This window comes from Osmia bicornis, chromosome 2, assembly GCF_907164935.1.
Source record: "Osmia bicornis bicornis chromosome 2, iOsmBic2.1, whole genome shotgun sequence".
Classification (NCBI taxonomy): Eukaryota; Metazoa; Arthropoda; class Insecta; order Hymenoptera; family Megachilidae; genus Osmia; species Osmia bicornis.
This window is the reverse complement of record NC_060217.1, coordinates 5,720,797-5,746,554: the sequence shown is the minus strand read 5'-3', so window position 1 is coordinate 5,746,554 and position 25,758 is coordinate 5,720,797. Positions and strand designations below refer to the sequence as shown.

At 40.8% G+C, this 25,758-nt stretch overlaps 1 protein-coding gene across 3 annotated transcripts in view; it reads right to left on the bottom strand.

The window, feature by feature from the left end:
- The window catches only part of LOC114872059 (fasciclin-3), a 261,816-nt gene extending 237,517 nt beyond the window's left edge, over positions 1–24,299 (bottom strand). For all 3 annotated transcript variants that reach the window (XM_029178823.2, XM_029178824.2, XM_029178827.2), the window contains exon 1: positions 24,004–24,299. In XM_029178823.2, coding sequence (XP_029034656.1) covers positions 24,004–24,088 — 85 coding nt within the window. In that variant the 5' untranslated portion in view covers positions 24,089–24,299. The remainder of the gene's footprint in view (positions 1–24,003) is intronic.
- Between the last annotated feature and the right edge of the window lie 1,459 nt (positions 24,300–25,758).

Genomic DNA, 25,758 nt, shown 5'->3' with positions numbered 1-25,758 from the left:
ACTGTTGCCTTAATTATACATCCATCCCGTGAAACAACTTTCCTCTAACGAATCGTAATTTACCCGGAACGGTTACCTCCAGTGAAAACAGTTAACTCGAGCGTCAACATTTAAATGGAATCAGACGTTCGTGCAAGCTCGAAACACCGAGGCGATCGCTCTTCTTGAAAATCGTGGAGCATCATTCCGTTCCCTCTGCTCGAGCTTCGAACAAACGACCATGCTCTATTGTCTTTGAAATTACGGAATCGTTGCCAAGGTGACAATGATTTCTTCCCGAATACCGCGAAGACGACCGTAACGTCTTATCGCAAACGATGGGTCGTTGTTATAATATACTGAAAAAAATAGAATACGAATTGCAGGGCCAACGCGTCGCGCATGATAGCTTATTAAAAATGCAAAAGGGCCACGAAAGTCATGCACGTCGAGACACGGTGTTGATCCACGGAATGCGAAAGAGTAGCGTAACGTTATAAATATTAATATCCTGCGCGTACACAGCGACCAAACTATCGTGTACGAGTGGAGGTGACATTATTGGGCCGACTTCTCAATTTATTAGCGCCAATGAGACCTAAAGTTTCCACCGAGCCATGCATTAGCCACTTGTTATGCGGTGAAACGATAACGACGTTGTTCGCGTGCAACATGAAATTTTATTTTTACACGTAACCATGCAGGCCAGAATATAGCCAGGCAAAAGCTGACGTTTCGGATTAGACGACTCGAAAGCATACTGACACAATTTTACGCAGTCTAGATCGTAAACTCGTTGACCACTAAGTATTCTGAGAGTACACGATGCAAGGAAAAAAAAAAAACGAGAAAGCTACGATTTAAGAGTGGACGTTGCAAGTTGAATGCTCGCCTCGTTGCCTCTGTCGACGACCAACGTACCAGAAATCAACGGACGTCTCGTAACACGGTTACGAGGAAAGACAAACACCGGCTAGATAATCGCGAGAACTCGCGCGATCCGTTATCGAACGAGGCTCGCAGATGCTTCTTACCGGTGAAACTTAACGGATTTTCTCTTACGGTGAACCGTTACATCTACGGTGAAACAGAACTCGAAACACTCGGATTCTGATGAATGGTCGTGCGAAATAGTTGTTTTATTCCCATTAACCCATTGCTTCATGAATTAACTCTTTCGATTTACAAATAGGATAATGTATATAGTTGTTGAATCCTGTATATGTACAATGATTGACCCTTTTCCTGGATTTCTTAAATTTCTTTGCAATGTATATTTTATTGTATAACAAATACATTATATTATATTATATTTTCTACTTTTTAGTAATTCATTCCGTAGGGGTCATCAAGTGTATATGTTATCCTAGATGTAGTATACAAGATGTGGAAACATTCTAATATTATTATATTGGAATTAAAAAATTACAATATGTTTCGCGTCACTAATCAATAGTTTGCACTTGACGCGAAGAGGCGTCTGGCCATAACGTATGATACTACTTGGAAGAGTCGGACCACCCAGAGCGTCCAATACCGATGGGCTCCTTCCCAAAATGGTTTTATATTTTATATGCAAGCATTCTGAACTAAATATAGACATTAAATGTTCTAATATTGCCACTTGTTTTAATTTTTAAACATACGATAAGCAAAGTAAGCGACATGATTTTTGTCTATGAGAAATTTTTCAATGAAAAATGATTAATTGTGTCACTTTCGAGTGGATTAAAATGAATCTTTTGATTTACTACAGCAAAGTTCCGGGAAGTACACGTGAGTACACGTGCTCTTCGAAAGGGATTCACATTTATCCTATGGTGGAGAAAGATCTGTCGACAGGAAGTGCGTTGAACCGCAGTGTAACCTTGATGCCGTCACGGCTGTTGCATCCTCGTTGTCAGGTGTAACAGAACGAACAAAGAGAAGCTACATCGTGAGCCAACACAAAAATCACCACGTTTCATTCTCGTCATCAAACGTTTCGTATCCCTTTGACATTCGACTCGTGTCTTCGATGCGGGAACAGTTCTATTAATTTTACTCGACAAATATCAAAATACGATGTTACAATCTATAATTACAGCGATGCTTTTCAAACGAATCCTTTATACGTTAATACATTGAATTTCGAAAATAAATTCAACAAACGATACACGCGAACCGAGTTACATACGCGTATAATCAGGGATAAACGAAATCCAAACGTAATTAAATTTCATTACGAATTTATGCGCACGTTGCGTTCCGTTTTATTTCGCATTAATTGAAGCGTATACGAACGAAAGCTTTAACAATGTAACGAATAAGATTTTTCATTACAAAGCAAATCACCGTGATATACAAGATAACTGGTTACAATTTTATATTTTATCAGACCGTGTCAGATACTCTAAAAAATAATATAATATCCTAATAACTTGACAGTATAATTTATTTTAAATTATTTTATTTAAAAAAAGAAAATGATCTATGATGGAGAAATTCTAAAGTGACGAAAGAAATCGTAGGAAAATAGTCGGTGTGAAAAAAAGCTTTCGACTCGAATCCCACGATTGATCCCGCGAAAGAGGCCAGACACAAAGTGAAATATTCCATCTCGCGATGCGATATCGAACAATTCCTCTCAATTTTCATCCGATTCCGGTCTATTCCTTCTTATCCATGAAAAGAAAGTGGCGTATATCGTGCGGCAGTGTCGTATCAATCCACCGACTACGGTTCTCCGATACGTGATAAAAACAAGCAACGATGTAAGAAAAAAAAAGCAATACGCTTTTCTTTTCCTTACGTCAACCTCGCGTCGCTTCTTTTCCTTACCCTGGTCGCGATCTACCCTCGGTCTCTCTCGTTCGCTTACCCCATCGGGGGGTGAGTTTCCCTTCTGTCTCCTTCGCTCGTGTGCAACTAGCAGTCAGAGGTGTCTGCAGCGGCTCGCTGACCTGTTGCATGCTCTTTTGTCCGGGACCTAGCGCGATTCTGGTTTTCTGAACCGTTCTATACCGGGCTCGCTTATTCTTCCTGCCACTCCTGAGCGACACCCGCGAAACAAGAAACCCGTATTGTTCCGAGCAGCAAAATACTGTAATTTCAGTAGATCGACGAGCAAGCAGACCGTTTCTTCCATGCGACCGACAGAACGTGCTCCGCGTCCTCGTTGAATTTAATTGTACGTCCAACGGAAACTTTAAAAGACTTCATCTGTTATCGAACCGAACGACAGCGAAGCTTTAACGTCTCTGCTTCTGGCAGACGATCGGCCGGAAGGCGTAGGCGGATAATTCGTTCGGAATTGAAACGAATCTTGTTACTTGAAGCAAAAACGATCGCCGTTACAGTACGGTCGAACGATAAAATTTTTGATAAGAAACGAAATTCAATTATAAACGTTCTAATATTAAAATGTACATACTGAAAATAAAATTAGTAAATTAAAATTTTACAAATTTTTTAAAATTCTCACAATTCAATATGGATTAATTTTGTCATCTGAATATTTGAATTTTTGATTTTTATCTACCCATGCCACATTGTGCGACGGTCTGCCTCGAATTACGTACGTCTGGGAGCGATACACGTACTGAAATGTTATCCGTTCCGGGTCTCTAATTACAATGTGTGTACTGTACGCGCATTAGCCCCGACGCGTTCTCCTTTAACGCCAAGAAAAACAATGCGACGGATGTAAGAATTAGAAAGTAGATTAATACTGTTCAAAGAGCATCGAGCAGGAAGCATCGATGAAAGTAGAAAGAGACGAATTATTCGTATCCGTGCGATGGACTACGTTCGATATAATCCGCTTACATGCTCCAGATATTCGTCGGATAATCAGGAAATCTTTCGCGGTGTTCCCTGAGAGCGGCGTACAAATTGGAAGGGAAAAAAGTCGCGGAACAATGGTGGATGAAATTGGGTCGAACGCATCGATTTCCGATTACGAGAAACAACTTGTTCGCGGTGTATATTATATAGTAATCGCGTGATCGATTTACAATCTGAAACGTAAGCCTGTACACGAGGACATCACGAATATCGTCACGTCGATGGAACCAGCGTTCAAAAGGTTAACGTTTATTATTTGCTTCGAACGTTCAATGAGTCATGCTGCATCGATATTACGAAGATCGCATTGATAGATTCCAGCTGATTCTAGTTTAAGTGGATGACTCAATAGAATCTCCTAAGGTGTGCTTTCATTTCATTCGTTACATTAAAATAGCATTGAAATTAAAATTCTACATCTTCGATAAATGAATTTTTCGGTTAACAGGTTAATAAACTCGGTTACGATGAAAGTGGAGTACTTTCTGGAAGTTGAATTCATTCTTAACGATTGCCCGGCGAAGTGAAATCACTTAGAGGTCGTAACGGTCTGGAAGCATCACGTTTAATCGAGAGATAAACGGACTGGTTGATTTCAATTTCGAAACACCTTATCGTAACTTCCGTGGCAGAGGTGCTGGCACGAAACATTCTTGCACGATACACTTCCGATACAACGGCGCTTCTACCGAGACCTAATTTACATTCCCTCAAATTCCGTCCGCGTTTGCGAATTCAAAGTTCGATGCTACGTATGTACATGTACGTCTACGCGAAAAGAAACGATTTGAAAGAAGGGAAAACTTGCCGAGAAAAATATTCGAGATGAACAGATAACCATCTCCCGATCGTTTTTCCTCAACGTTTTCTCACAAAACGGTAGAAAACATACTGGGGCGCATGTGCGAGCGTCACTCGTTCCAGACGAAGTAATATTTTCTCGTCACGTACAGAAGAATGCGTTCCGTTGCTGCAAATCGGTTGAACCAGTCAAGAATTACGCGAGAAAAAACATTCCGTATCGATACGCGGCCACGTTCGATTTTCAAATATATTTTTAAATGCATCGGGGTTGCCACAAAAAAATGCACTCGGTTTTACCAGTCTAGGTAACGTAATCATTGCATTCGCGCATTCCGCGCTCGTGGAATTCGAACGGCTGAGGTATACGCAATCCTTTTCCCCACTTATCACGTGCAAACCTTCAAACGTTCATAAAAACGACAAATAGTGTTAACCTCATGAATGAGACATTACGAACAAACATTGGAACGATGGTGTCATAAATTTCTATCGAATCTTTAGCTAACACGTTAATTACCATGAAAATCACTGGCGATTCAAATCTTGAAAACTACTGATATGAATTTAAAAGGCTTTAAAGATTTATTTTCAAGTATACGTAACTTGCATATTTTACTAGCAAAAAAATTCTCTCACAGCCAAGTACCTATTTAAATATTAATAAAACATATTTTTAACTGAAATATTAAATATTCATCTTAATAATAATTACAATATGTACTAGCTCATCCTACACGTACACGTCTATTTTCTATCCATGAATTGTATATTCTGTTCCATATAAATTCCAGGAATCACAGCCTGGCAAGAAATTAGAATAATGGATAGCTCGGGGCAGAATACTCCCAGTTGTCCGCCTTTCTCCTTTATTCATTGTTCCACCCGTTATATTCCAGGTACGCACGGTACCTCGCGGATTATCCTCGAAGCGTGGAAAACAAGGTAACGAAAGGAAACACTTTCTCGCGGTTCCCGCTAGAACAGCTACGAACTCGTCGAACGTAAAGAACGAACGGTACAATAAGACAGCAGGCCTGTGTAGAAACGAGGGAATGAAACACGGCCACCTTCGCGAACGTATCTCGTTGCAAACGTCTCCGCGAATCGTGAGAGTTTGTCGCGTTACAAATGGCAGAGCATGACGGTCGTTTACTTCTTCGGATGCTGCACCGAGATGGATGTCGTTGAAACAGGTCCCGGAGATCGGTTTCTTTTTTAAGTCTACACCTTCGTGCGCAATCTCGCGGAATGTTGAAACTGTAGGAATGTCGAAATAACGAGTCTCCGAGGCGAATGCCGATCAATTAGCCGTTTGCCGATCGGTACCGTAGCCTCGATTAAATTCGTGTCTTTCTACGATCGATCCCATTACCCGTCATTAAGCTTCATCGGATTGCAGCATCATTTGATTCGTAACGAGATTCTCGTAATTGCATTCAGTATTAATGCTAAACTTCTGAATATCGGGTTCAACCTAATACCAAGATAACGCTATTTCGCTAATATTAGAAGCGAGTTTATCAACCTGTTAACCGGAAAGTTCATCTGCCGAAAGCGCAAGCTGCGCATGCTGTTATGAACTTCCGGAGACGCGTTAACCCGACATGCTTGCAGTAAATGCGATATACCATAACTTGGCTGTTATACGATAGGAGGATAACAATAGAAATCTCCAAGACGGCTGTTCGACAGTTAATTATAAATGAACAAACAATTGGAAAGTGTAAACGTCGTTATTCTAGAAAAAAATGAAACATTACGTTTTTTGCAATAAAAGTCCATCTGTCTTAGAGTAATCAGCAAACATACATAAAAAAAATACTGATCGAATTGAGTAACCTCCTCCTTTTTCAAAGTCGGTTAATTAATGATATAATTAAATGCATCGATGTTCCAATTTGTGTTTACACTGAGAACAGGTTCGAAGAGTCTATAATGTTTCATTAGTATCTAGAGCGACGTTCGAAAGGTGGTTTCCGATCCGTGGGAAATTACAAAGGCGACTCAAGCATGACTCGTCGTCGTCGTCGCCTATTCTTTGCTGCACCTTTTGCGACAGGTGTAGAAACAGTTCCCGCAGGTGGCATCGTTCGTTCGATGTTTCGACGAATCGCGTGTCAGCAATAGAGGAAGAACGTGACCCGGCAACCAGTTCCTGATTCGTCTACTAATTCGTCTCACGCGCGACAAACGTTCTCGGCTTCTGATCGAATCTTCAATGTTCTGTTCGACTTTGGTTAGATATCGTGGATGGCTACCGATTCATTTGCATGCAACGAGGCTATTCGAAAGATCTTCGACGACGTCGGAACCGTGGACCTCCGAGTGCACCCCTAACAACCATTTTCCTTCGCCTCCTGCTCCCGGCTTCGCTTTCAAGCCAATTCGGAAACGACCGATCGGGGCTGACTCGAAAATTTATCAGATAGAAATTGTCAGTTCGCAAGAGGAATACAAATGACAGAATACCGAAGCATTGATTCTCCTCGCTTTACGGTTAAACTCGATAGTTTCGTTGCCTTCAAAAATATATTCTTCAGAATCATGAAAAATAATCGTGTATCGTGCAATAATATTTAACAAGATTAATTACTATTTTAAATGCAAAATTAACCCCTCGGTTTGTAATACTTGGAATAATATTTCCTTCGATCCGATTGCAAAAGACCGCCGAAAATCAGCGATTCATTCGAGAAGAATTCAAAAGATCCAAAGAACGGCTACCGCTGAACCCGAGAGAACTTTCGTATGATTCACAAGTCCGATCTTTCCTCCTTGTTCCTCTAACACAACGTCTACCTTAACCGCGTCATGCAACGACGAAGGTTGCGGGCGTAGGATCTTTCGCAATTTATTATGCGGTCCACGACTGGTCCTCCTCGAGGAACTTCGAGAAAGGGACGCGGTGAGTTTATTACGCAGCAAATCTCCCCTGGAATCGTCTTGGAACGCGTTCGGAGAACGGCTTCGACGGACGACAGGAAGGCGGGAGAGACCCGACACCGGTGGAGCTTCGAGATACCGGAAATCGGTTCACCGTTGCGAACTCCGAGTAACAATTTCATGTGCTCTAGCTACTTTGTATGCGTACGCGTATACAAGCGTCTCGCGAGGGATGAAATTACACCGTTGTCCCACTGAGAACTCCGTTACAATATTTCTCGGCTATCAGCGCTCGTTCTCGTTCCAAGTTACCTACACGCGTAACTCAACGGGGAAACTGTGTCCAGTCTGATTAATTAAGAGAATTTATGAACGTTCACCTTCGCCGTGACGCTTTTACCGATGAATCTAAATTTTAAGTTCCTGGTCACGAGAAACTTCCAACAGGAAGTGACCGTAACTACTGAATTATGCTTCGCAATGTATAATTCACTGGAATGTGATAAAGTTGGACTTGAAATTCTATTTATAAATCGTACAGAAATCCCAGATTCGAGCGCGGGTATACCTCCTACCTGTGTTTTGTGCACGACAATGATCGTACGAATGCAACAACGAGCACGCGAAACTTCTCAACACGACTGAATAAGGGTTATCGGAACAATCGTAATTATTACGAGCCAAGTAGACTCAAAACTTTCCTACTTCGTACCAGACGGTTGAATTTTCAACGAAATCACCAGCCGCCGCGTGTGCCGCTCTAAATACACGAAAATTAAAGAGTCCGCAGCCGGTTGGAGCCGTTTACAATCGCGGCATGTTCGGAACATAAATCGATGCGTGCGAACTGGCAGAAACAATTGACCGATCTCTTGAGAACGATCTGTTGCGACTCTATTAGGAAGCTTGGAAAAAGCTGCTGACTAACTCGAGGAGAAAGTTTCCTACACAACGCGTTTTACGGGCTACCACTTAAAGTCTACCTTTTACTTTTTAATTCGACAGCAAGGATATTTTACGGTAAACTTTCGAAGCTCGTTACACCGTAGAACGAGTCGAAATTTCGTAAACGAAACTTCTCGAGTCCGTGCTTTAAATATACATTGATGGACGGCTATGGAAAAGTTTGGAAGGTTGAAATTTCGGATTGAAAGCATTAAAAAGTAACCTGGTATCAATTCCGATGCTGCTTTCATTCAAGATCAGATGTAAGCGTAAATAATTTATTAATTCGCGAATACCGACGTTTGAATATAAAGCTATTCTCTTAAAAACACGTTTCACAAGAGAAGGTTCGTTTTTATTTGAATACCACTGAAATCAATATACCCGTGGCACGCTGCTAACTGTACCGCGAGTATAAACCAATGGAAACGTTAACCGGTTTCGATGGAAGCGATCAATTTAATACAAATTACCCGATTAATATCGGCGATAAACGCGCAGCAAGCACGCGAGATAAATCTTCGCACGTTCTTGCGAACACGAACAAAAGTATCTTTCGGCAAATTGATAAGATACACCCCTCGACGCGATAAGAATTTCCAAGTAAAAGGCACCGACGCGAAAAAAGAAGGAATAAAAATAATGAAAAACTTTTCCACCGTAAGCTCTTCTTAGCCATTTTTCCCGGTTTGTAAACAGAAATTCTGGCTACGCTCCCGGACCAGGAGACGCTGCTACGTTGCGTCCACTTTGCCCAAGTTCGACCTGGAACCGCGTGTTTTTGCCGGGAAGAGACCATGGAAAATACACGAACGATGCTTTCAAGTTATCGCCGACAGGCCACGTAACTTCTTATCTTATCCGTGGCTACAACCAACGCGCTGAAACTTCCTACTATCATAAACTCGTCTGTGCTAGAAGTTTTCAATTAACAGGGAAAAATTAAGAACCATCCATCTGTAGGAAAGGCTGACTATAAAGATACCGCGTGACGTTCGTAAACTATAAATATAGGATCATAAGGTGTTTTGCCAACGAAACGGAAAAGAATGAGAAAAAGAATAAGGAGGAACGAGCAATGAAAACTGTGTAGCCAGGCAAAAGGTGGTCGGACCACCGTCCAAGTGGCTGGATGTTAAGGCAAGCTTAAACCTCAGGTCAAAACGAGTTTCTGCATCGACGTACCAGTAAATTTCACGTTTCTCGATACCAACGACCATTCGATCGCATATCGTATAGTTCCACGGTGTCTTTCGTTCCTGATCAATGGTGCAGAACGCGGGGGAGGAAGTCAACGAGGAGAGTGTCTTTACCGAAACACCGAACAATCTTCTTCGTTTCAGCTTGAACCGTTTTGTAAACGAAAGACTCGGCGATAAAAGACTCGGCTTGTCGTTCGACATCGTCTAGATAAGCGAGTCACAGCCGACGAGAAGGTTTCATTTGGTCCAGTTCAAGATCTTTTTACGATCTTCTCTTTGTCATACGGTCTTGTCTGCAAAATCGACTCGCCAAACTACCAACATCCCTTGATACACACCAGGGTAGAACAGAAGTTCCTTCGAATCTGTGCTTCTGATCTTTTGCTTGGCCCTCGATCTTGGCGAAACGAACACTCCGAACGGAGCACGTTCGTGGAAATTCGCAAGGAATCCTTCGTCCACGTCGCGATTGGCTGGCAACTTTTTAACGGCAAGAAAAAGAAACACGACCCGGCTACCGTATTACCACGGCGATACACCGCGAGAATATAAGTTAACCCGTCAAGGATCCGATAAACCGGCACGTTCCCTTCGGTTCGCTACGGGAAAGAGAAATGTACGGGTTGTCCGGTCGCCGAACAGCTCGCCAACGTCCGTCAAAAAGGAAGATTCCCTTCCTGTTACCAGAGTCTAGGGTAACGTCGTCCCCGAACACGTTTATAAACAGCGATCCTGGCAAGTTTCCCGAAAAAGAACGCCTCGACGAGCAGTCAGAAAAGTTTAGATGCAACGTATGACACGTAGAAATACTGCGGTAAACGTCTCGTGTACAGCTATCAGTGATATGTAGTTATAAAAAAAATCAGAGTACGAGTTGGAAACGTCCAGTTTTTTATTGTGAAACTGCAATTTACGGCTGACCGATGCAACGTCATAAGAATTTTTATATTTTTATTACTTTATATTGAATTAAATCAACCTTCCATTTTAATAATTTGAAACATTTGTACGGAGAGTAATTTTATAAGCGACCTAACACTCGTGAACGGTAGAGTACATTGTAACGCTCGATATTTCAAGGTGCGTCTCGGAAATACTCCCTCGGGTACTTTTATCTTACTTTACGGCCGAGGATTCATTATTGTCAGCTGTAAACATCGCAGTCACGGTGTACGGTATATTCCCCGACGATTCCCAACGAGCATTCGTGGATACACAGAGAGCGGAGGTGTCCGAGAGGTTCTCTCGAGAGTCCAGCCAACGTGGAGGCAAAGAAAGAGGCTAACGGAGTACAGGCTTTCGCCTACTCGACCCAAGAAACCTGTTCGACCGGTCTTACCTGGCCAACCTGGCCGCCACTCTTCTCTTTCTCTCCTGCTTACCTCTTTCTTCAGCTTTACGTTCGATTCACGTAAACCCACACGGACCGAGTTGACCGCAACAACACAATATTACGCCCGACGCTACATCGCTTCGAATCCTTTCGTATCCCAGTTCCAGACTCTTTGGAGCACGCTGCTCGCCGAGAAGTATCCTGCGTTACGTGGAATTTCGAAAACGAACATTTGGAAAAATATTACACTCCTTCTTCGATTCTGTGTACAATGTTAACGAAAATTGAAAACTGAATGTTTCATCGAAAAATAGATACAACGAATATAACGCAAAACGGTTTTAGAACCATCACTATTCAATATTTGTAGTCCGTTAACGGTACGCGTTCCAAGAAACTTCTCGTCGAAAGTCATTACTTGACCATGAAAGAATAACGAGGAATTATCGGGAATTATCAAAGACCGCGTTGTCCCGCGCAGTAACGAAAGAAAGCAGGTAGCTTAATAATAGCAACACGCGTTATTTCCTGAGGGGTAGCGTACTATTTCTCGTAAATAACTAATGCTTCTTCTAAGTGTCTGACTGCTGGCAAAGAGTGGACCCCGCTTCGAGGATCATTGAACCCTATAAGCAGCCTTGAACTCGTCGACCGGCTTTCCTTGCTGGTACCTTCGCGAAGGTTCCAGGAAGTATAACGATCACGGGTAAAAGTGAGCCTCCTCTTACTCCCTCGCTTTGTTCCCTCTTTCGTTTCCCGAGGCCGAAACGAGGATCCGTTTCTCGCTAGGGTCAAGTCAGGGCAAATATCGTCTTCCCGGTCGACGACCTCGATACAACATTCGTCCTAACACTTTGATGCACGTACAATTCATAGAATCAACGTATTACCGAATGGATCATATATGAGAAACTTCAATTGGAAATTAACTAAAGAATGCTAACGCAGAAACGTACACGTCAAAGTCACGAAGCGACAAAGGCATTGAATTAATCGTTTATGTTACGCTTGAGAATTTGAAATCAGTTTACCGTCGCGCTACGATTCGTATTCTCATCCGGTCGAAATTTCGCGAACTACATCCCGGCTGTTCGATATTTGTCAGCGTCAGTGAGCCGTTCATCCGGGTCGAAGGTGCTTAAACTTCGTGGCCCGTCTTATACATTGATATCCCGAGCATCCGCTTAAATCTTCCAACCGTAGGATTTGGTGGTTCGAATGGAGCAGGTAATTGACCAGGATTCTCTCATAGATCTCCGTTAGGGGATGTGGCCCGCATTATGTGTACTAGAGACACCGTCGTCTGCGCTCAGGGCTTCGTTCGTTTCCCTGTCTGTGTGTCTGTGCAACTCGGTGTGAAAGTGTCCGATCGGTGGTGGTAGGCTAGTGGCCTCTCGAGTGCACTAGCGACGGGGTAATTACGAGCTGCACACCGTCTCTATCGCCGACGATGCAGATCTATGATCGCAATGGATGGTCCAGCGAGAGCAAGAGAGTCGATGCGGAACGTAGGAGGAGAGAAAGAACGAGACGAAGGAGAGAGAGGCAAGAGAAAAGAGAGAAGATCGTCTAGAGGATGGAAAGGAACATTGCTGGAAGAAGAATGGCTGGAGGGATGGAAATTCACCAGCTTTCGGGCACGAACAGGAGACAGAAGACTTTATTAACGTCTGAAGGAGGAAGGGGTGTATCCATGGAAGACGAAGAACCCGTGAAGTGAATCGCGGATCGACGCGTAGGCGTGTACTTTTATACCTTCAACCACTTCGCTCATTTTAACTCTAACCTTAAGAAACGCTGCTCGTCCGAGACGTTCGAGGAGTTACAATCTGAGGAACGTGTCTTTGTACAACGATAGAATGAAATTTACCAGATGGTTCAAAGAACCCTCCGTCAAATTACCGTTAGAATATTAAAGAAAAGTAAGGTCGCTCAAAGTTTCATTGTTACATACACGTACATAGGTGGTAAATATTCGATGAATCTTGAGCATAACTAACTGGCTCGTGATGGAACGCGCGAAGTCGTCGGTAATTTTGCTCACGAAACGCGTATCCGGTGGCGGTAGCGTATTCGTGAGCCGACGGAACGACACGGAAATCCATCCGTGTATCGAGAAACGATTTTTACCGGTTCGCAAAACCGTTGAAATCGTAAAACGCTCGAAATGTAAGGAATTACTGGAGCCAGGGGCACGTAATTCCAGCACGCGAAGCGTAGATTAACGAGAATAATGCGATCCACTGTATCGGGGTAGAAATTGAAAAAAGGACGAGCACCGAGGGACGACTCCGTGGAAAAATTGCATCGATCGTGCAGTTCTGTAGGATACTAGGAGAAATAAAACACGTCTTCGAATAATGGAACGATGTGATCAATTTTCGTTTCAATTTTCGCTTCAACTCTTTCTAGCAGAAATAACGAGAGAAGATGCTGTAGCTCGCGGGACTCGCCATGACACGAAATCAGTAGCGTGGAAAATCCTGGCTGCGAATTACGCAATCGAATCGCCAATTGTCATCTCTGTGAAATCTGATTGCTTTGTTGTTTCGCGGCTTCTAATTGCATAATAAAGTACTCGAGTAATCACCAAGTTTAATATTCATCGGGATCGATTCACTGGATCGTCACGATTTTTGCTAATTGCAATCGTGTCTTTCCAAACGCGCTACGAATACATGCGACGGTAATAAGGCATGATCCACCGGCGTGTAATAACAACGGCATTAATTATCATGATTACAATTTATGTATGAAAATAAATGAAAGCGCAATCGTGCGATCCGCCCGCGTAATTTGCTGCGAGAATGTTCAGGTGCTGAAAATATCATGGCGTTGCAATTCGCGAGAATCGATGAGCTACTTTACAACGAGTGATACCGATAATAGCAAGAACGTGTTTTATCGGTTTCGCAAAAAGAGTACGTCACGTGTAGGAAATGACCTTTATCGATAATGAAACCTGTGCAACGTAACTCAGAAAACGATTAAAACGACTGAATCGCAGACATAAATGTAGCAACTAGAACTTACATTACCACATATAACAAAAAAGGAGGTCTGATATTTGAAATCGATTATTTCGCAATGAACTTTTCGTGGATCAAATAAACTTTATCCGTTTTAATGATAACGAAACATCGATAGTATCCCTTTGGAGGGTCGAAAAAACATCGAATCGCGAAAGGAGGAAAGGCAATTACGTTCGTTTGAAAGAAGAAACGGCAAGTTCTAAATCGAGTTCCATCGCGACTTGGTCGTTGCGACAAATGAGGAAGTATCAGAGTAAGAAAAAAAAAAAGAAGCAAAGTCACGACTTTCATCGTGGTGTGGCACGCGGAGATACACCTTACTCCACGTAGAAAACGAAGAAACGACGATACTTCGTTGTTCTTTCCGCTTCTCCTTTTTCTTTCGCTCGTCTTTTCGCCTCCAACATCAGGAACTTTCCGACACTGACCGAGAACCGGCTAACAACCTAACGGTGCTAATTTATCAGATGCAACTGGAACGTATGAATCAGCCTGGCCGAGATCGACGCAAGGAATTACTGGGCTTGGTCGGTCAAAATTGACCCCGGGGCAAGTCTCGTCTAAATAATTTCGCTCGTTCCCCACGAGAATTTAGAAACGTTTCTTGCGAACTTGCCGAACAAGGAATCAAGGACGATTCTAATTTATGCGACATTCTTTCCGAGTCATTTCTATTTCGGTAAAATAATATTTTGAATTAGCTGTTAACAGTCGGACGTATTTCTGAATATAAAATGCACCAACGGCACTCCGAAGAGTTAAATAAAAGAACGCTGCGTGTTCCAATAATAAGGAACAATTTATACATAATACAGAGGCAACGCTACGTGGATGCGTGTTTCCCGCGTTTATCGCTGCGGTGGAAACAAATAGTAGGGTTTCGAGGAATGAGAAGGGAAACTTCGGTATCAGCTCTGCGTAAGCAATCCTTTTCCCGATACGTATGCTTCTAAATTATGCCGGGCATATTTTGCGATTTACCGTGTAACGGCAAATCGGCTGATCGATTTTCTGTCGGAAAAATAATACTGATATACGAGGCCCAGTCGATTCCAATTCCCGTGAGGTCTAGCCCTGAGGAATATAACACTGCGCCGATCTGTAAGTCTACATTTCCTTCCCTTCCCTCGTGCAGACAATTTAGACTTACACAATTTTTCTCGAAAAACTGTACCAGTGACAATTACAAAATGTGATTAATTAAACTAGAGGCAATACTTTAGCTCCAATTTTAAGGATAGTTTCGCTTCGTCGCAACTATATGAAAGATGGTTACGTTCTCATGAAGCACGATATACGAGATCCTGTTGCCAAAAAACACATTTATGCTTGTATCTGGATCATTCACGGGCGCCCGAGGAGTTCTTACAACGGCGAAGCATAAGAACGAATTGCTCACGCAAACCCTCGGCGCGTTCTACACGTCGAATTAAACGCGATTAACGACCATTACTCGGTCGTACTAATTAACGGCCAGTGGCTCTCTGTGACCACCGTCGCGTAATTGTTCCTTCCTCTCGGTTTCTTTACCGACCGGCCTCATCCCTTGATTAACGCCGATCGTCACGCGACAGAATCAGCAATGCGCTTCGTCGGTTAATAACTCGAATTATGTATTCGGTGACCCAGCACGCTGGGCACCGTTTACGGAATGGATTTCGTGCGGGCCAGCATGCATTACCGCCGTGAATGGATTCAATTGAAAACCGTGGGCGTAACGTAGAGGCTATCGAAGCAAAGGCCGGCTCGTCAGCACTTTAACTGAACTCTGAAAGTTCGCGAGAACAATAGACGTCGACCTTGTTCCAAGAAAAATAATAAATTCCACGCTGATGACTTGGAAGTCATTTTCATTAAAATTTTCGCATCAAACTGATACGCTGCAAGAGCTGATTCGTGTTATTTTTATTTTATGTCACGAGATTGTATCGAACTTTCAATATTTAATATGCGACGACGTAATAAAGTCCAGGGGTTATTAACGCCGCGTGCAGATCCGTCATAATGATTCGCAATAGACGCGGAAGGCAGGGGAAAAGTTATTTTCCGGCGTTACCAGGGGAAAGCAGCCTGAAGCGGCGACTCGTTTCTCTTGGGACTTGCACACCGTCTTGTACGAGAAGCTCGTGAATTCACGAAGAAAAGCCATCGCTAACCATAACGGTTACATGGTTCCTGCTGACACGCAACACGTGCGTGTCTCCGTTACACACATTTCACGAAATAAAGTGCATAAAAGTTACCGTCAACTCGAGCGTACCGAGTTTTAGATAACGACAAGCTTCAAGATGTTGATTTTCCATAACACGGTACACGTTTTCCGCGTACGCTTCGAAGGGCATTTGCGCACCGGTTATGAAACGCGGCTTTTCAATGATACAATCACATGGATTGTGATCGTGCATTTAATTAGATTTTAAGCACGCTCGATCTTATCGAGGAAAACGCGAAGTCGAAACGGGACTCGCTTCGAACGAGTTAATATTTGAAAAAAAAAAAAAAAAAAAAACGTAGTGAATAGTAAAAAAGAGACATCGAATTCGAATTACATTTGCAATTGAAATTACCCGATCGATATTTATCTGCAGTTCTCCGGATACTGAATAGTTATAACAAACACAATAAAATTCGAAACAATAACAGCGATTACCAAATATATATTTGCTCTTGAATGCACGAGCAATAGCGTTTGTATTTTTTCCCGTAAATCGGTACATTATAATTTCCGTATCACTCGGTGCGTATCGGGATTTGTTGGCGCTTTCTGTTTATACCGCGTGAAACCGAATGAAAATTCAATTAAAAATCAATGGGAACCGTGCATTGAGCACGATCAAGATTCGCCGGTCGGATTATCTGATTCTGATGATGATTACGCGCGTCACCTAGGCAATCGAGAAAATGTTTGTACGGGAAGTGAAAAAATCCGCGAGTCGTCCGTGAAATCAGCGCGGTATATCGCGCGAAAACCTGATCAAAGGGAAACTTGGCAAGCTGCCTGTATGTATACTCCACGATTCCATTCGTGACAAGGAAAACTGATTCGAAACGGTTGCGAAAAACGTCGCGTTACGGCTATAATTGACTTGGAATTCTGTCGAGGAATCCGCGGTTTCACGGCAAGTCTAATTACACCGTTCAGCAAAGACCGGTCACGTGCTTGGTAAACGGTCTAATTAAATTTTATCGATAACGCGTCTCGCTGTTTTACCGAATAAAACAAAAACTTTTATATTATTTATATTTTTCCCTGGAAGTTATAAACTTTAACTAGCAATGTTTTAATGGCGTCGTTATTTGTTTTAAAATATTAGCTTGTCGGATGTGAAATTTTCATCAGTGTTGAAAACTGTTGAGAATATTTCATGGTCTACTATTTTAGGGATTAAATAACGATACGGTGCATGAAAGTTTCTTCTGCATTTTTTAATTAGATTTGAAATAAATGCTCCGTATTAGGCGCGAATCTTATGTCTAAGGTGTTAATTTTGTTACAAACTCTTTCCAAAAAATAATACTTAAAAATTGTAAAAATTTAAAGGTACTATCTTTCCTGGTGAGAAATAGCGAGTAGACCAACGAGTAACGGAGTTGCGTACAATGAATTCTATTGCGTAATCATTAGGAGGGAAAGTTGCGAGTCTGCGAGCGTTCGGTTCGCGTGCACTTTACGAGGTCCCTTTCCGTGACCATGTGCTCTTTAGGAACGGGTCAATATCCTCCTTTCATCTGTTTTAGCCACGTACAATAATCAAGCCCTTAGCGAGAATTGTGCGTAATGTTTGACGCTGTTAAGTTAGCCCTCTGTTCTTTGATCAAGTTCGATCGATTAAGCAACCAACTCACTTCCGTCCCTCCTAATCGGTTACCTTACGGAAACTGTGTGTCACGACAGAATCAATATCCATTAACAATAAGTTGTATGTATATCGTGTACGAAACTACGTATCGACGGAAATTGAAATTTAACTTTCCTCGATCAAGATGACGGTGAAATGGAGCAATACATTTAATGCATTAAACACGAACCGATAACCAAATACTATAGAGTATCTCAAGTATAATAAAAATAAATAGCAATGGATTTTTCGTCATAGCATAAGAACAAAATAATTGTGTTTATCTTGTCCCTGCAATTACATAGTGTTCATTATCTGGTAATGATTTCATGTAAGTGATAACTAATACCATTAAAAACGATTGTCTAGTAATGTTCTGTCCTCATTTCAAAGTGTCCTTGTTCACAGATATAAACTTGACATCGATTTACTATAGAATTTGTTACACTATGAAGTGACTAAAAATTCTGTCGAGTTTCACCAAATTGCGTTATTAACTTTTTACACTATTTCATTATGCTCCCTGTGATTGCTTTCATAATTGATTCTGTAACAAAATGTTTATCATTGACCTCTATAAAATTTCTATCTTGTTTACCAGGATAGCTATTATCAATAATTCATCAAATCGGTGGTGGTATAAAGTAATTTTTCATGCAGCTGTTCGCTCTATTTGAATATCTATAATCGACAATGGTCTTCAACAATAGTTTTTTTTTCCCGCGAATCACGGTTTCCGCGTGTAACCCTCTCCCTTTCGTTTCGACCATGGGATATCAACGGTGAAATCGTCAACCACGGACGTTGACCCAACGGGAACGGGTACACAAGTAGTGCATATCACCGTGAATCTCGATTTTCATTAATTATGCGTGGCTGCACACCGTCCCGACACGGTACTACGTATTTTCGTGGCAGCTTAACGGTCCGGCCGCGTTAGAAAACGTTCAACACCATGGATCTTGATGTATGAAACGGACGATACACCGACGCACATGTGCACAGGTGCGTACAAGTGCGATACTCGTATATACCATTCTCTGTACGCGTCACTTAAACAGCGCACTCGTACAAACTATAAATACCTTTATTACGACGATATCGTGCACAATGATCGTTCGAACGCTGTATTTGAACGCTTGTGCGTACTCGTACGCAATTGTACGAAACCGTGTCAGTTTGATTCAATTGAAGAAGAGTTTATCGCGTCGAAGCATCGCGGAAACTTAATTAACTCGATTGCAAGCAACGGACGAGTGAATCTTCTTCCGTACATGTCTATCTTAACAGAGTTGTAACTAAATAACACCATCCAAAAGTATATTTTTCAAAATTTTCAAAATTAGATAAAAATTTAACATTGTCCAAGTCTCGGATATCGAGTTCATAATTAATTATACGATTTAATCACATAGGGCCGAAAGTAGTCCTTGTATAGAAAGAAAGGAGCTTCGGTTGGACGTAATTTGAGGAGCTTAGGTAGGGAAGAAGGACCGAAAATAGGTACCGAAACCTGTCCCGAGGAGAACCTGTTGGTCGTCATAGGTGTATAAATAGTTCTCAACCGACACCTACACCAGGTGAACGTGTGTAAAGTGGCACGCCCGTGTGTACATTCGAATGGAGAACGCACCTGCCACGTAACTTTTCTTCATGGAACGTTTCACCTTCTTTCCGTCGCATTTCAAATGACTTTCGATCCGTACAACTGTGACCACTGGTTGGCCTTTACGGTCGTTTCGGAGCCCTTCGACGAGGGTCGACGGTAACAGTAATGCCTTTAACCCACGAGCCCTTTGTTGCCTCGGAGACAGCACAATTCGTCGAAGGAGAACCGTGTCAACGACCGCTAGAACGTAATTGTGACGAAACGTTGCGTACTTTCACGTTAATTCATCTAAGTACCAGCGGAATAGATGGATGTCTATGCAAATATCGAGTTCGTGTATTTTGTGTCGCGTTTAAGATACAAGGCTATTAATTTTAACTTCGAATCTGACGATGGAAATTACGATAAACGTGATAATTAAGCAAAGGTATATTTAATGGCTCACGAATGTAATGAGTAAGAGGCTGCATACCGTGTAGATGTGTAACAGATGAATCATTTTACCGAGAATCATAGCTACCGGAAAACTCATCAACCGGTTACTTTACAACTTGTTATCATTATTGCCACTAATTATGAAGTTCCACGTCGAAGCTTTGTTCGAGAAACTATTATTTCAAAATAACGACGTTAGTCTGGTAAAATTAATTTGAAGAAAGTTATCAGAAATAACGAAGAATAACTGAAACGTTAATTGCAAAGCTTTTTTATAACACTTTCATTTAATTTGAATATATAAAAGAATCGTGGGGTGGCAAACGTGAAAAATATAAAATCGAATAAAATACAATATGCCAGAAGCGACAAACAGAACAGGCATTCAAGAATGTGTTTTATTTAAAGTCTCTATAGTTTCATTAAAACATGTTAATTAGAACATTTTATTGCACACTGAATGACACAGTGTACATTCTTCAGAAACAATTGTACTATATAATTGCATGGCATTACCCGTGCGTGTAATTAATTAAAGCAATGTTTCAATGCATTCATATAAGGTTAAAAAATTAGAACACAAAATCATGCTTCGACACATATTATCAACGTATCGATAACGATCGCGATTTTCTTTCTAAGCGAAAGATAAGATTGTTTTCAAATTTATCTTCAGTGAGTAACGTTCAAAGATAGTTTCTTATCCGACATTTATAACTGCTCCAACCGTAATACATTCAAGAGCACGTAAATTGCGCAATCTTTATCACAACAGGAACAAAACACAGAATTTCATTAAACACTCGTGCATGCTTTAATGAGATTCGAAGCACCTGATTCTTGAAATTGAAATTACAACTTCAAACAATGACTATATATATTTTTTTTTTAAATAATATGCCAGAGGAACGTCTCCCTAGTTATTTCGCAGGCTGATTGCTTAGATAAAATCTCTTCCTTTCAACTCAGTAATTTTCGTTCGAATAACCGAGCGAATTGATGGGGTCTCTGACCGACCGTAGGTCGTACATTAACCATCTCTGCTATTGGTATGCGTGGGTACGAAACTGGATTATCTAGACCCTGAAACGACCTGTACGTGTATAGCTAGCGTATTCCGTGCGGACGTACGGTAATGCCGTGTTCACTGCAAAAGATAAATGTTACAGACCTTATCCTTGGACCGATGACTCGTGCTCATCGATCAACGTTGACTCACCGAATCTTTAGAATCGAGATGCATTCTTCTTGTAAAAAGACGTGCTCGTGTCGTCCAAGAATCATGACCACGCCCGCCAACGCGATTATTTCTAACGTAACTAATATGCATTTTCGTAATTTAACCAAATATTTCAAGCTTACAGACGAGAAAAGTAATCTACTACCAACAGGAAGATATTGAAATATTAATTGTTTCATAGTTTCCCTGGGAGTATAAAAATGTAATTACACGAATAATAGCATAATATAATTATAAAAAGAAAGATACCACATAGGCTACAAGAATATTTGTATCGGAACATCAACTTATGTATATAATCCAAAGCTGTTAAAATATTTGATCACCTTGATAAGTGGTGAAGTCACGAGGCTGTAATTGCTCGAATCAGCCTATCGTACACAAACATATTTCATTTCAACAAAAAAGAAATAATTTCGATCCTTAATCGAATTAGATATCTAGAAGAACTCCATCACTAATGGTATGTATATCATTCAAATGAAGTACTATGTTTAACGACTTCGATTGTGCCATTTGCATCGACCTTTCTTTACGGCTCAAGGCAAACTCGTGTTAACTGCAAGTCGCATAAAGCGAAAGGTATTTCGTGTTAATACGACCTTAAACTTTCCAGGTAGTACGCGGGGCGTATCCCTGCTTCGTGCTCCACGATGCCATGCACGTGGCCAAAGATTCATATATAATATTTCGACCTTGATTTTGCACGCGTTCAACGACGAATTTTCTGGATATTTTTGTTTTACCCGCTCCAAATAACGCCTCAGCGTTCGCGGACGTGCTAAATAAATTCTTCGTCACGCGAAACGTTCGTCTCAACTTTCTCGTTCGAATCGATAATAAAGTTTATAGAGAGTGCGAATATGATATAACGGGAGCATTAATTAGTAGGCGAGTTTCACCGTGCTGGACGTTGTTAGTACAACCATTGACTCATCGATTCAATTGAAAAGTTCGAACGAGCTACACTCGAGAGTTTACGTAAAAACGAAGGAGGAACAATAAAGTATATGCAGGTATTAAGGATATCATTGTAATCGGAACGATATCCTTGAATTATATAAGAAAAAACTGATAAAAAGGAGTGAAGCAATAAGAGTTACTATTTTAGCCGTTCTATTATAAGGAACAACAAAAGCTGGTATTGCTTAATGCCAAGCGTTATTCATAAGCTTAGATCGATAAATACCAAACGGTCGTCTCGTTTTATACCTACTTCCAGGAAAAAGTATCCATTTCGTTTTACTTTGTACCGTGGCTGAGAAAAATAATACAACGAAGGGACCAAAATGGGGTGGTCTGTTTTGCATGGTAATCGAATTCAAACAAGATACCATCCAGCCACTACAAAATTTATAAACCATCAACGAAAAATACCCTAAACCCGAATGTCGTGACCTTAACTAGAGTAACAAGTTTTTTTTTTTCTTCAGAGCACCAAAATTTCAATTGAAGAATTCACATCGTAAAAAATTTTATCCATATAAATAATAACAAGAAACTCTCCTGACTGTAAAATATTGAAACATCACCGAAGATGATAAAACGTTTCGCACTTAAATTGTAGCTGTATTAATATTTCAGTTAGAAAAACCATATCGACGACGATCGTGACGCTTGAATATTTGATACGCAGTAATCGCGCATCGATCCAGCTTAGAAAATGTATAGACGGATGGAAAAGTAAATAGCAACGGAATGGTAACGTCACGAAAACTGACAAAGTCAATCGAGATGTTATGAAAATCGCGACGGAAAATTGCAGCCGATAGAAGGATAGATTTCTTACGGTTACAATAAACAAATTGTAACACCGTGCTATTGTTCTTTACTTATACGGGGATACATGTTATAAAACACGTCAATCTTACGGTTAATAGTGAAAGATATAATCACGGTATGCGGTTACATTATCACAGATAGTGTATGTGTAAAAGTGGAGCATCGAGATGATAAATCTTCTATTATCATGATATCATAATTCACGCGGAACGTTTTCCCTAGTCAGATAAGTGGTCAATAATTTCTTCGAATCTCCAATTTCCCAATCTCCTCCTTTCTATCCGTGAACGGTACGATCGTGCGGTATCTATTTTAGAAAATAATCCTGAGATAACTTTATCAGTTACGAATGTATTAAATTTACGAGGAAGAAGTCAGGGAAAGTTCCTGAACCCTTTACTGGAATTTCGAGAAGTTCGATGGGAATTGGTCCAATAACGCTTTCATTCACGTTTACTTTTCAATTAATACGGCCGTGATCTCGGTGTAGATCGTTTGACCTTAACAATGACCGCACGAATTATTGGGACTATCATCTTGTACGACAAGAAGTCAATGAACGCTTATAGATTAGATTTGAAGTTTTCAAAAATGATATCTCATTGATACGAGCCGATAATGTTTTTAACGGTATTTCTATCACGACACAACAAAATTAAACTGATTTTTAATACTAACCTCTTTCGTTGAGACACATCTAGGATCAAACGAATCGTCATTGAATTACGCAGTTATATATCAATTTATCACAACGTTCATCGATAACCATCTATTTTCTACAACTGGTTGGAAATGCGATTGATTCGTTACGTATTTTCACTGTGACCACTTAAAAATTACTTTGTTACAAAATGTTTCACGATAAAGTACAACGCGTTTTAGTCACATCGTTCCCGCTTTTAATACGCCATTTTTTATGCGAGAATCCAAGCTTCGATAGATCGATTGAGCCTATGGTTCTACGGTCGCACGGAGCAACTCCGAAAAAAACCGTTACGCTAAGGTTATGTCTCGAGACACGCATATATATACCGTAGAATTACACGAGAACGGTAAATTAATCAAATAAAAGTGTGTGTATAACTTTTGACTCACCTTTAACAGCCGTAGAACACAACAGGGCAATGAGACAGACCCAGGTGATCGTCATCTTGAAGTGGCTTGTCGATTCCATGCACATCACAAAAAAATCACTGTCTAACTTCCTTGATGGAACGAACTGCGATTTAATCGCGCGTTTCAACCGAACGGAGCACAAAACTCGGTAACGAAACTGACGCGAACGTGGTCAACGTGAAACACGAGGATATAACGAGATACGAAAGACGTGCGACGTCAATTCGAATACAAGTGCCCGACTCGACGCGAGTGCCAACCAGATAGCTCGGCGCGCGAAGACCGTCTGCCGCGCGCTTTGCTTTCGGTCCGCTTCGTGGGACATCGGCAGGAGCCGAGATCGCCCGAATGCTCCGATCCCCCGATAGCTCCGTTTGACATCGTCTGTTGTGTACCTACTTTCGTGTCTAACCTACGTATATACGCACTTTACCGTATATACCCTTTATTATGTGATTATTTTCTGTAGTGATTATACTCACGATTTTCTGTTTCGAATATGTATTTACAAAGGCACACGAACAGCTCACGAGACGTGGTTTCCTTCTCTTCTCGTCCTCCTACAACCACTTCAGTTTAAAAGGTATGTACTTTCTTTTGTAACAATTTCTTGTCCGTGAAAGGTTAGAATAAACTGGTTTTGCGTATAACGGGTAAATAATTGCACGGTTTTTGTTGGTTCTGAGAAAGAACTAATCCTTTCACAGTTGCGTAGTTAACAGACGTACGTTTCTTACAATCTACCAGTGAAAACTTTTGATTTAAAGAAATAAAGGTTAGTAAACACGCTTTAATGACTGCTCGTTAACCAAGCGTTAAACAATACCGTATTATTATTACCGTTATTGCATTCGATTCATAACCATACTTTTACCTCTTATACGAGCAATCGTATATTATTGTTGTCAACATAATGCAAGTTAGAGAACACTTTTTAAAGGTTAAAAATGGCGGACACATTCAAATCATTGTTATAGAGGGCTCCACATTGTGAGATGAAAAGTAAAAAATTTCTGAAATTCGTTTGTTCAGTGAATTATATTAAAATCAATATTAATCAATATTTAAATATTTCCATAGTAACCAGAAGTAGGTTCTTTGTAGATATGTATTTACATATCATGAAAGGCATAGTTTTCTATTGATACACTGTGTCATACTTTCATTGACCTTTGTATCTACACTATAATTTGTATTTCATATGCAATTAAAAACAGTTATTTCTTAACAAAAATAAGAAGACATAGATCTAATTTTCTTTTCAATGTACATATGTAGGTCGCGAATAAATTAATTTAATTATTATCTAATTCTATTAGTACTATAATTAGTAGAACTAATTTCCTAAAAAGTGGTACAAGAAACTATATTTTGTCCATTAAATTATACATCACTAAGCTATACAGGTGTAACTTATTATTATACTAACTAGAAATATCGCGATAAAAGACTTGTACTCACGAAACAGGAAGAGTTATTAATTATAACAATCAGAAAAACTTAAGAGATTACTTCACGGTTCACGGATTACAGATAGTCCGAGAAGTAGGTATAACAATATAAGAAAAGAAACTAAAGATACGTCGGAATAAGTAGAACCGTGCACAGGTGTTTCGACGTATGTAGGTTCGTAGAACGTTAGCTTTTTATTACAAGTAACTTTTCTAACTCGTCGGGTGGTGTTGAGGTCATCGCTGTCCAGCACGAATATTACATTAATTTTGTAAAGTAGCA